This window comes from Camelus dromedarius, chromosome 3 (genome assembly GCF_036321535.1).
Source record: "Camelus dromedarius isolate mCamDro1 chromosome 3, mCamDro1.pat, whole genome shotgun sequence".
Taxonomy (NCBI): Eukaryota; Metazoa; Chordata; class Mammalia; order Artiodactyla; family Camelidae; genus Camelus; species Camelus dromedarius.
The window spans coordinates 103,593,306-103,605,741 of record NC_087438.1 but is presented as its reverse complement, the minus strand read 5'-3'; the positions used below and the strand labels follow the sequence as shown (position 1 = coordinate 103,605,741).

General features: G+C 42.4%; 1 protein-coding gene across 1 annotated transcript in view; it reads right to left on the bottom strand.

Annotated features, from left to right (window-relative positions):
• STK32A (serine/threonine kinase 32A) overlaps window positions 1-12,436 on the bottom strand; it is a 115,903-nt gene that overhangs the window by 18,618 nt on the left and 84,849 nt on the right. The window contains exons 7-8 of the mRNA XM_031449290.2: window positions 9,795-9,884; window positions 1,308-1,405 (exon numbers count right to left, since the gene is read on the bottom strand). Of these exons, the coding sequence (XP_031305150.1) occupies window positions 1,308-1,405; window positions 9,795-9,884 (188 nt within the window). The remainder of the gene's footprint in view (window positions 1-1,307; window positions 1,406-9,794; window positions 9,885-12,436) is intronic.

The following is a 12,436-nucleotide window of genomic DNA, read 5'->3' as shown; positions in this document are numbered from 1 at the left end:
AAAGTTAGATCTGTGGTCTACAAAAAAGAATGTGCCCTTCCATGTTCACTGCAGCACTATTTACAGAAACTAAGACACAGAAACGACCTAAATGTCCATCAACAGATGACTGGGTAAAGAAGACACACATATATACATACATACTTATATAGTACATGCTTACATATTATATATGACATGTACATTTATGCATAATATTATATGGATATATTGTAAGTGAATAATGGAATATTATATATAACATGTAACATATAATTTATATGAACAATAGAATATTATTCAGCCATAAAAGGAAATCCTGCCATTTGCAACAAGATGAAGGACCCTGAGGCCAATATGTGAAGTGAAGTAAGTCAGACAGAGAAGACAAATACTGCATGGTATCACTTCTATATGGAACCTTAAAAAAGTCAAACTGAAAGAAGCAGAGAATAGAAAAGTGGTTGCCGGGGGTTGGAGGTGGGGGAAATGCAAAGAGGTTGGTAACAGGGCACGAACTTTCAGGTCTGAGATGAAGAAGGTCTGAGAATCTAAGTAGAACATAGTCATGGTAGTTGATAATGCTGAATTGATGAATGCATGTATAAGTTCAGCAACCTAAGAGTAACTTTTCTTTACCTTTCCTAAGCAAAAGAAGAAAAGAAAAATGAATCTGACAAAGTTAACACATTGTCAGTTACATCAAATCCCAGGGAACCACCATGAGGTCCAATAATATGGGAGGGAGAAAAAAAAAATCTTTTCCTTCCAAAATTCTTCCCCCAAATTTCTTCTTCTTTCCTTCCAAAATTCTTAGTTTAAGAAGTGTTTCTTTTAAAAGGAAACTACTCTTATTTGCCGCTGAACCCAGAACCCAAGAGCCAAATGAAAGACAGGAATCCAACAAGACAGGGCATGAATTGTGTTGTGTTAATAATTCACACTCACCTTGGGGAAGTGTGTCCGAGGTAGAGTCCTGTACTGTGACTGCAAAATGATTTTCTTTAAACAAACAAATATATTTATACAGGATATGGGGGAGTGAGGTGTATTGATTTCCCCTCTCTGGGAGTTAATAATATCCCTATTGTTCATTTAATTTTATCTGCATAGTTTAATATCAACTCACATGTTTGGTCCCACATGTAGGAGAGTGAATTCATATGTGCAGAAATCCCAAAGGTGGTTACTAGCATCACTGGGCATTGTTGTTTTCCCCTCGCAAACTACTTGATTTTTAGCCAAAAAAAAAAAAAAAAAATCAATTCTTTCATTCTAAAAATGGAACTTGCAGGAAAAGTAACCAAAGAGAAGTGTAATTACCGTACCCGGCCTCTGAGCAGCTCGTACGCCGTCACTCCCAGTGACCACCAGTCAACAGCAAAGGAATAGCCCGCTTCTCTGCTGGAGCTGAACATCTCAGGTGCTGAAAAACACCGAAAGGTTAGGTCAGTTTTACTCCCGGAGACATTAACAAATCTATCTTCCCAACATGTTCCTCCAAAGGTGAACTACCCAGGTAAAGGGTATAAACACTTTCATGAGTGTTTGTCATCCATTGCTAGATTGCTCACTGCAGTCCCAAATTCCTCAGTTTTTTAATCTCTCTCATTCATCGACCAGCACACAGGCGCAGGCAGGCGCAGGCCTTCGTGGGCAAATTCTTCTCTTACTCAGACCATGCCCCTGTTAAAAAGCTGGATCCCATCAGGCCTCAAAGGGGTGGCTGACACTGAAAGCAAGAAAGCTGAGAAGAGTTATTGGTTGTCTTGATTGGGAAGGGTTGTGGTAAGGATATTAAGTTGTGTTACTGCTGCGAACGGTGTGCAGAATTTGTCTCAAACTACACGGCACTGGCTTTCCAACTCAGAGTCATCAGTAAGAAGTGAGGGCAGCATTTGCAGCCTGCAAGGAGGGGTGCGGGAGGGGAGCGGAGGAGCGGGAGCTCCCACAGGGAGAAGGTGTCACATGAGCAGTGGCGCTTGTACACCTTGTACCCTAGTCTTTGAACTGACTCGAATGAACGAACAATACTGAATCAATTAATCAAGCACTGGTTGCAAACCTTAGCTCTGACACCAGGCTGTCTGGGTTTGAAACCTGCCTTCACCACTTATTGTGACCTTAAATAAGTCAGTGGGCTGAGCTGGAGAATCTCCATCAGCAAAATCAGAATAAGAAGAAAGTGATCTTTACCGAGGTGAGAAATTCAATGAGAAAACGCATGCCAACGTCTCAACACGCTGCCTGGCCCCCAGAAAGAACTCAAAAAATGAGGCATTCTTCTAGAAAGGCGAACATCCTTAATAATGAGAATTTGACCTAGCCAAAAGCTGCACACTTGACCCAAGACCCTGACAGTAAGGTGCTGGTTCTGGACAAAGGAAATTGGTGTGTTGTGGCACCTGTCTACAGGTTTGCCCTGCCCAGAGCACTCAATTTCTAAGCAAAATCCTGTGGGCAACTTCCAATTAGAGAGGTAGAATGTTGACATCCCAATGCCTAGGACTGACCCTGGCTGTCAAAGCCCGCTGTAGCAGAACTGAGTAGGCTTCGTTCCCTGGTGAATTCACCTTTCATGCATCACTGCACCCTTCCTGCAAGTCACAGCTCCCCATGCAATTTGGGAGGTTACGGCCCTGACCCCATGGTACGCCCACAGGCTGGACGGAGTGGACTCTACTTCTGCTTTCCCTTATCAGGATCTCACAGTAAGTCATCTTACATCGTCTCCCCAGGGGACAGATGACAGATAGCTCAGAGAAGCTGCAGAGAACTTTGAGAGATAAATAGACACAGTGCTAAAAGGATACCTAACAGAATCAACATTACCCTATAAAAGCTGTGTATTCTCGTCTTGGACCATCCTTGGAGTTTATATGAGTATAATCCTCTTCTACTTACTCTGTATTCCAGCATGAAGATGCTTGAATATGTATTCATTCACTCAACAAATATTCATGGTGTGTGAGGCACATTTTTGAAGAACATTAAGAAAAAAATATGGTGGCAACATACAAAAGCGTAACAGATGGGCAATTCTTTGAGCTCCCAAAGAACAGAAAAGCCAGAGCAGGGGGATGCTGAGGGCTTCCATCAACCCTGCAGGAGGACCCTTTGCTCCTCAGATGGTACAAATAGAAGTGGAGAGGGTCTGAGTTGCCTTCAAAAAAACCATTGAGTATTTTGTTTGGTTTTGAAAGCATTTCTATACCTACATTCAGAAAAGTAAATAAAACATAAAAGAAGAATTTCGCAAGCAGTTATAAGCAATTGGCCACGTAACCTTACATAGGTCACGACATAGAATCTTGACCCCACCAGTGAGTGACCTGTCCTACTGACAACCACAGAAGTAATCACTACCCTGAATTTATGTTAGTAATTTTCTCCTTGCCTTTCTACATAGATTTACTATCTATGTATACATTTCTAAGCAATACTTTAGTTTTGCCTGTTTTAGTAACTAGGTTACATATATATTATGTATGTATGTGTATATAACATCTATGTATGTCTGTATATATAACAGATGTGTATGTAACATATATGTACATGTATTTATGTATATAACATGGGCGTGTGTGTGTGAAATCTCACTCCTTGTTTTCTTTAGTGTCTTGCTTTTCTTGCTCAGCATCATGTGTATAAAATTTATCCAATTCACTGTACATAGTTGGTTCACATTCAAAGTTACAGGAATACACTGTAATTTACCTACTTTCCCTATTGTTAATAGCCACTTAGGTTATTTTCAGTTTGGAGAATTTTGAACCACGCTCTCATGAACATTTCTGCACATGTAAGACCTCTCTAGCCCACACCTCTGTAGGGTACATTTCTGGGAGGGGGAACACAGGGGATGGGCTGTGCATGTCCATACATACTAGATAATGCCCAGTGATTTACCGAGGTGGTTGTACCAATTAACACTGTGACCAGCAATGCGTGGGATTTGGCTTTGCTCCACCTCCTTATCCCTACTTGGCATTAACCAACCTTTTGACTTGCTAGTCTAGTGACATAATGATCTCTTGTGTTTAAATTAGCATTCTCCTGATTGCTGATAAGCTTGCCCACATTTTAATATGTTTCTTAGCTATTTAGATTTCCACCATTTGGTTTTCAGATTTTAAAACAACTGGACGGTAGATTCTGGTCAGGACATAAAAAAAAAAGGGTCCAAAAACTAATAGAGAAATGTAATACAATGGAAATAATTCCTGGAATTTGCAAAAGTGATTCTAAATTTCATCCATAAAAATGTGTGAATGAGAAAGGATTTCTTCAAAAGTATTAAAGGACTTGCATTCCATGCTTTAAACTATTACAAAGCTATAATAAATTAAGATTGGAAAGCCACATAATATAGATACTAGTTCATAAAAATTCTTGGTTTATGAAGAACATATTTCAAATCAGCATGTAAAGGACCTTATTTGACACATGGTTGCAAAATAATTGTTTGATACTGTAACAAAAATGAAATCAGATCCTTACCACATATCTTCAGTCAAGATAATATTAATAGTTGGATCAAGAAAAATTAAACTATAACAATAATAAGAATATAGGTCACATATCTAAAATCTGGAGGTAAGAAGGTCTTGCTAAGAGTAGCATTAAAGATAGAAACTGTAAAGTAAAAAGGCTAATGGTTTGATGTTAGGAACATAGTTCTTCACGTCAAAAATGCCAAAAAAGAACAACATCAACTGAAAAGTAGGAAATCATATTTGCACAACATATATGCTACATTAGAATTTAATATCCTTTATATCTAAGGGTCAAGAATTATTTATGTAATCAATAAGAAACAGGAAAAATGTATGAAGACCCCAATAGAAAAATGGGGAAAGAACAGGAACAGGCAATTTACAAAAGAACTGAAAAAATGCAATTTCATGTCATAATGAGGTACCATCTTCACTTGTCTTTTTGGGAAGATTAAGATATTGACAGTGCAGCCCTGGTGAGAATGCAAGGAAGTGGACATCCTCAGACACTTCCAGACCAAATGAGTAGAAATCCTTGCAAACTTTCAGGAGGGAAATGCATCAATGTATACATTCCCTTTGACCACTGAGGATTTATCACAGGAAACAAGTTGCAGTGCACATTTCTGCTAACAGGATTTTTTATTCCAAATTTATATTTCAAAGTGAGAAGCAACCTGACATTCAACAATCAAGAATTGGTTCAATAGATTTTGATGCAGCCCTCTAACTTGGGAGCATGTGATCATTCAAAATGATAGTTAAATATGTGGGCCTGGAAAAATAAGTAGTGTCCATTGTCAAGACCCAGGCTCTGGTGTCAGAGACAAGCGGTTTGGGTTCTGGCTAAGACACGCTAATTGACAGGAGGCAGAGAGGCAGTACAGCAGAGTGATGAGAATTAGACTCTGACGTGCCTCGCAGAACGGCCTTTAGCTTAAACGATGTAACACGTGCACTCAGAGCAGTGCTTGGCCCACAGGAAGAGCTCAGTGAATGTTGCCATTATGCGCCGAGCCATCGTCATCACCCTCACCATCAATGTTCCAGACTTGAGACGTTTTACATTTGGATTTAACTTTGTGCTCTACCAGTCGCTTGCTGTGTGATTGTGACCGTGTCACTTTCCCTGTAGGCCTGCTTGTTTTTTAATCTATGAATAATAGAATAATAGTAAAACCTATTTCATAGGGTTGCTCTGAGAATTTATTGAATTTATTAAATTTATTAAAAACTTAGCAAAGTGCTTGGGACAGCAGATGCTTACTATATGATGCCTATTATTATTTTTATTTTTGGCTTTTTGGGGGGGGTAATTAGGCTTATTTATTTATTTAATGGAGACACTGGGGATTAAACCCAGGACCTCGTGCATGCTAAGCACACACTCTACCACTGAGCTATCCCCTCCCCCCAATGCCTATTCTTATTATTGTTATTACATTATAAAGTGAACATTTAGGTTGCCAAAATACAGTACAGGTGGGAGGCAGGGTATAGCTCAAGTGGTAGAGCGCGTGCTTAGCATGCATGAGGTCCTGGGTTCAATCCCCAGTACCTCCTCTAAGAATAAATAAATAAATAAACCTAATTACCTCCCCCCAAACAACAACAACAACAACAAAATCCAGTATAATCTGACTTTTAAAAAACTTAAATGTGTTTTTGTGTGTATAGAATAAAGCTCTTCCAGGAAACCATAAATATCTACAAGTAGAGAGATGACTTTCTCCCTCACTTAGTGAGCATTTTACACATTTGTCCTAGTATATGTATTTGTTAGGTTTGGTTTCTAATTTGGAGAAGAATGTTTTCATTGGTTATGCTCTGAGCAATGTGGATGATATTCAGAGAGACCAGGGGTAGGGAGAAGGAAGGACTGGAGTGTTTGGAAAGAGCATGGAGGTAGAAGATTATGAATTAAAAAAAGCAAAACTTCCTTGTTGGGTGGCAGGTGCTTAAGAGCTGGTGGACAGTTCATCTCCTGGCCAGGGCCTAGGGACTGCAGCATAAAGTGCTCAGCATCTTACATTAGAAGATGTTGATGTTCCTGTGATCTTCGTTCCATACTTCATCCTAGTTTTCTTTCTTTTTAGAATCTCTATTCCTTTCTGGTTAATTGCTAATTATATTCTACGGGAACACGATAAAATGGGTGCTGGGAATGTCTGTTAGATTTTACCAAGTTATTGGGTCCATAATCTTTAAGAAGAGAAAGCAGACTTTCCATCCATGATCTCTCTTAGAGAGCCTCCCATCCAAAAATCAAAGGCAAGGACAACTTCTGGATAAAGAGATAAGTGTTGACACTCAGCTATATGTTTGTTTAATTAAAGAAGAAACATTTCTAATAGCTTGGCCTGCCTACATTAGCTTACAACCATTTAAGAACCACAAATAATTTTTTTTTTTAAATCTCTCTCTCTCTGTCAGGGAGTTCTAAAGTCAGAAAGAGCTTGCTTTTTTTTTTTTTTTAATTTAAGTTTTTTAATAGAGGTACTAGGGATTGAACCCAGGACCTCTCATGCTCTACCACTAAGCTATACCCCCCCTCACCACCCAGAAAGAGCTTGCTTTAAATCTAGGCTTTTTCCATTATTAGCCATGTAATCTTGGGCAAATTGCTTAGCTTCTTATTTCCTCGTTCTAAAATGGTGATAATTATAGTGTGCCTCGCAGGCTTATTGAGAAAAAATAAATCAGTGAATGAAAATAAAACACTTAACATGTTGTCTGGTCCCTAGAAGGCTTTCAATAAATATTAGTCATTGTTAATTATAAGGGTGAAGGTGGAGAGGTGCAGGGAACCTTGACTGGATTCCAATTTCCCAGCTCTATGTTGTGAAAAGGCTGGAAATGACAATTTTGAGGAGAATTAAATTATACAGATATTGTATTTAAAATCACTGGGGAGAGAAAAGAAAGATGGTCTTCCTTTACTCCTCTCACCATGGAAACCAGGCCTAGAAAGCCCAGATGCACATTTTCTGATTTGGCTCCAAGAAAATAGCCCTTAATGTGGAAACCCAGGAAACCTGGGGAATCAACTCATCAGACCAGCAGGCTCAGAGATTCCTTTTTATCAGCTGAGCACCGTGGGTTTTAGGCAGAAAAATGGGCTGAATTATCTGTGCCCATTATTTCTGAAGTAAAAAAAGAGACTTTTCCCTCCCACTGATAATTGGAAGCCAGGACATTTGCAGTTGTTCAAATACCATATAAAATAAGGCTCATAAGAAAGAAATCTTCTCTGGGGAAGTGAGGTGGCCCGGCATGGTGGGGTTCTCTTTTCCTTTCTCTCTTTAGTTCCATGAGGAAGAGAGCCACATATTAAAAGGAAGCGGCATTGCTCTTATCCTTAACTTCAAGTTCAAATACTTTGGCTGCAAATGGCACGCCATAGCTAGCAATTTGTTCCACCCCAGAGTTAATTCCACCGGTTTAACCAGCAACATCTCCTGCTTTAAAGCATCTCAACTAATTAGGGTAAGAAGCCTGAACAGTTTTGACTTTTCTGTCATCCGCTAACAACTATGCAGTGTTAAGCTGCCCGTTTTTGATGGGTACGGACAGGGGTCCTTTAATAATAACTCATTCTGTTGCCTAATACAGTTGAATCCCTTTTGCTTATTAAAACATTTACATATTTTAAAATTCAGCCCTGTGAATATTAAAATGAGTCTCAGATCTGAGTCAAAACTTACCCACCCCGCCAGGCTGGATTCAGCCACCTTGGTGTCGGGATGGACAGCTGAAGTGGCTCTCACACCTCCTCCTCCATCTCGGGGAGAGCACTGTTTGATTTAGATTGTGGAAGGGGAATAGCAGAGGCAGAGGGATCCTAACACAGGTAACTTGCTTGGTCCCCGGGATGATCTCTCTCTAGTGGCTTCTGATAGCTCAAAGTTCATGGTCTGTGGACGAGGCTCTCACCCCTGCCTGCATATGTATAGAGCTTTCAAACCACCCTATGTTCGGGTGTCACCTCCAGAGAGTCTGATACAGCTGGATTCTCTTGGAACTGGTGGTGTCGCCATTAAGTCACGCTGACGGGAGCCTCCCTCCCTCCCTTCCAGGCTGCACACCCCGAGGCAGTGGAGGGCCGCTATGAAGCTGGACCACACCCTCTGGCTAATCCGCCTCCCTCCAGCTCCCCCACACTCTCACGCACTGCTGCAGATCTCTGCCCGCTACTGCCATGGTCCCCAGCAAGACCTGACTCCGAACTACCAACCCACTGTGGCCAACTCCGGCTCTGTGAGCCCAGGGAGCAGTCAGCAAGCCAAGTGACGAAAGAATGGAACCCCAGGTGCCTCTCCTCACAGCCACGCCCAGACTCGACAGAGAATTCTCTTGAGCTCTGACTTACCTGCCTTAGGAACAGCCGCGGGGGGGGGGGGGGGAGGTACCCGGTGCCCCCAAAGGGCAAGGCTTCTCCCTTTATATCTCTGGGGTGGATGGGAGGTAGGGCTAGTTCTGCTACAATGATGTCTACTCAGAGTTGGCCGCCTTCAACAACAGAACTTAGGATTTGTATTACTTTGTGACTGTTAACACAATTAATTGTGAGACCTACTTGAGAATTTGGGCACCTAATGCTACCTTTCAGTCACCCTTTGGATAAGTTTCAAATCTTCAAGCAAAGTCCAGGTCCTCTTCTTTAAAAAGGAGAATTCATAGGATTGTTGTGATAAATCTAAAACCAACATTGTAACTGGAAGGCACTTTGCGAACTTCATATAGCCCTGTGCATATTATGCAGTATTATGTAAATCACGGTTATGATAATACTAATGTCACTTATTACCATCTTACTTATTGCTGCATCCTCTCTGTTTGATTCCGTTTTGTTAAACTCGTTTTATTTAGAAAGTCAGCTCCTTAGGCTGGAGCCCCAGTCTGTTTTGCTCCCTGTAAGATCACCAGCACCTGAAACAGTGCTGAGCACACAGAAGCAAGCAGTAGGTATTTACTGAATTAATTACTAATATTCTTCATCAGGAAGGAGGGAGTCTTCCTGATGAGTCCTAAATAACTCATAGAATAGTGTTTTCACATGTAACCCAGGGCCCTCCCGAGTCAAGATCAGATTGGGTGCTTGGCTAAAAGGCGATTCCCGAGGCTCACGTGAGACCTGGGAAACCAGAAGCTGCGCAGGTAAAGTCAGAGAGGGCCTTATTTCTAGCTGCAGGTCCCTGTAGATGACCGGACCCGTTATCACAGTGTCCACAGCAATGAAAAGCAAACCCCTGCGCTCGGTCGCTCGGTCACGACGGCGGCTCGGGGTGGGGGCTGGGGGCTGGGGGGAGGGGCGCCTACCCATGTACGGCTTGGTGCCGGCCACGGCGGTGATGCGCACGTCCGCGGGCAGCGTGGTGGCGACGTTGAAGTCCGTGACGTGCGCGTGCCCTGCGAGAGAGGAGGGCCACAGAGAAGTCAAGCCCCGCCCAGCCGCGCCGCGCGCCTCACCCCTCACCCCAAGCTTCTGGAAGCTTCGTTCGTCAGTTCTTGTGTGCCCCCGGCAACCGGGCACACGCAGTTGAAATCAATTATTCTATCCTCGAATAGTCTTAAACCAGCAACCCTCCAGCGGCCAGAACCTGACAGGAAAAGGTTAGTGTCTGGTTGTAAATTTGTAGTTAAGCCTCAGAAAGTTTTAACCTCGGTGGTGAAGAGCTTACGCTCTGGTAAATTCTACGTGGGCAATCTTTGTCTGTCGGCAGCATTTTAAGTTGCTGCAGCCTAGAGCTAGCCGAAGTGCCAACTTTCCAGGCACTTCTGACGGGATCCTTTTTCTTTTTTAAAGAGACAGACATTGTTAATACAAAGCGGACCCGAATGCGGATACGTATATTTATTTCTTTGCCAAGAAAGAGTTCTTTTCTCTCCTTGTTTTTCCTAAATATCATTAGTAGTTTTTTTTTTTTTTTTTTGGTCTGAGAGTTCAGGTTGTCCCCCAGTGATGCCCAACAAAATAACGCATCAAGGGAAAGCAGAGGGGGCGGGGGGAGGGGGAAGTCAAGTTTTATTTTTAAAGAGGCTGTATAAATAAAGAGCCCTAGACTGGGAGCGAGGACACCTGGGTCGTGCCCGGAATTCTGCGCCTAATACACTGTAGATTTCAAGTCTCCTTCCTGTGCTGAACCTGCATTTCCCTAAAAAAAAAAAAAAAAAAGAAAGAAAAAGAAAAAAAAGAATAGGTGGACTAGCTGTCCTCTAGGATCTCGCCTGTTTTAATATTCATGGCGACATAGACCGGGTCTCACACTTGAGTTCAGCAGGGCGCGCACCCTACAAGGTGTATCAGGGAGTGGGAAAAGGGCGGCGCCAGAAGCTCAGGCAGACCGGCCCGTCCTGTTAGCTGCTGGCCCGAAAGTCACCTGTTTTGAGAGGATCTTGAAGTGCTGGCATTTCCATTTGCGTGCTTCTGTGGTTCTGATGAGCTATGGTGATAACTGGAGAGGATGTCACCGGATTCTTTTTCCACTCCCACAGTCCACCACCCCCTCTGCCAACTTCACTACCTACTCCATGAGAGCACCCAGCTTGCTCTAACGGTAAATCTCACTGCTCTTTATCACCAGGGTTTTGTTTTGTGCAAAAGGTGTTTTGTTTTTATCAGATGACATTCTAATAAAGCAAAAGCAGCACTCACTGAGCTGAAAGATGAGGTAGGTATTCTTGCATAAATGGTACCAAAAGAGAGGATTTCAAGAACTCACCCTATTGTAATATTGGTCGTCTCAGTTTTTTCTTTCTCTGTTTCTTCACCCCGGGTCACACCCAAAGCACTGAATCAGTGATTCACAAGGTTTGATACAAAATAAGTCAGCCTGGAGGCTTAGTGATTGAGAAGAGCCTGTTTTCTGGAGTCAGACTACGTGGCTTCTAGCCCAGGTTCTACCCCTAACTAGCTGTGCTACCTTCAGGTGACTTACCTTCTCTGTAAAGCTGGAATATAGGAATAGTCTTCTCATGAGGTTGTTGGGAGGATCAGGTGAAATAAGGCTGTGGAAGACTTAGCATTTGGCAGGAAGTAAGTATCCAATTGTTTGGTATTTGTCATGATCAGAAACTCCAGTGTCATTTTGCAGAACACACCTGCCCGACTTGACTCTCCTGAGACGCCAGTGCAGTGGGACTGATAGGAGAGCCAGGCATCCACGTTAAAAACAGTAACAGGAAACTCCACCAGTAATTCAGATGGGCAGCCAGGCATGGGACCCTCTCCTTGAGCCTGGCAGGTGTTCTAAGCCGGCTCAGTCCTGAGATTGTCTATGCTCGTGTAGCAGTAGAAGGACGAGGATGTTGTAGAGCCATTTGGTTTTCTCACTTTAGGCTAGCAGAGTAGTCCCTGTTTTATAGAAGAACTGTTTGTGGCTAAGTTTTCAGGGCTCAGCAGTAGCAGAGCTAGGATTAAGATGTAGAATTTGGTCCAGGACTCCTTTGGTGAGTGATCAATCTCCCCAAAACTTTTTGTGCTATATGAAGAGACCAAAGAGCTGAGCAAACTAAAAGAACTACCTTCTGGTTGACTCAGGGTTTAGTTCTCCCCACAGAATGCATAGGAAATGATGGGGAAGAATTATTTAAGGGTCAGGATCTACCAGAACCTCTAGCCTTGAGCCCTCAAGGTGAACAAGTAAAGCAAAGCTTCACGGAGCCGGTAGCCACCAGCCCAAAGTCTCAATTCCAAGTCCAGGATGCTGCCCTGCTTCCCTCTGCTCACCTTGAGGCTCTTTCTGCCAGGTTCCCTTCTGTGCCAGGTGGGAATGAATCTGAGAGCCGGCCCCCAAAGGAAGGTCTGGTGATTTTATATATATATATGTATATATATTTTATTGAGGTACAGTCAGTTTACAATGTTTTGTCAATTTTTGGTGTACAGCATAATGCTTCAGTCATACATGAACATACATGTATTCATTTTCATATTTTTTTACCATAAGTTATTACAAGAT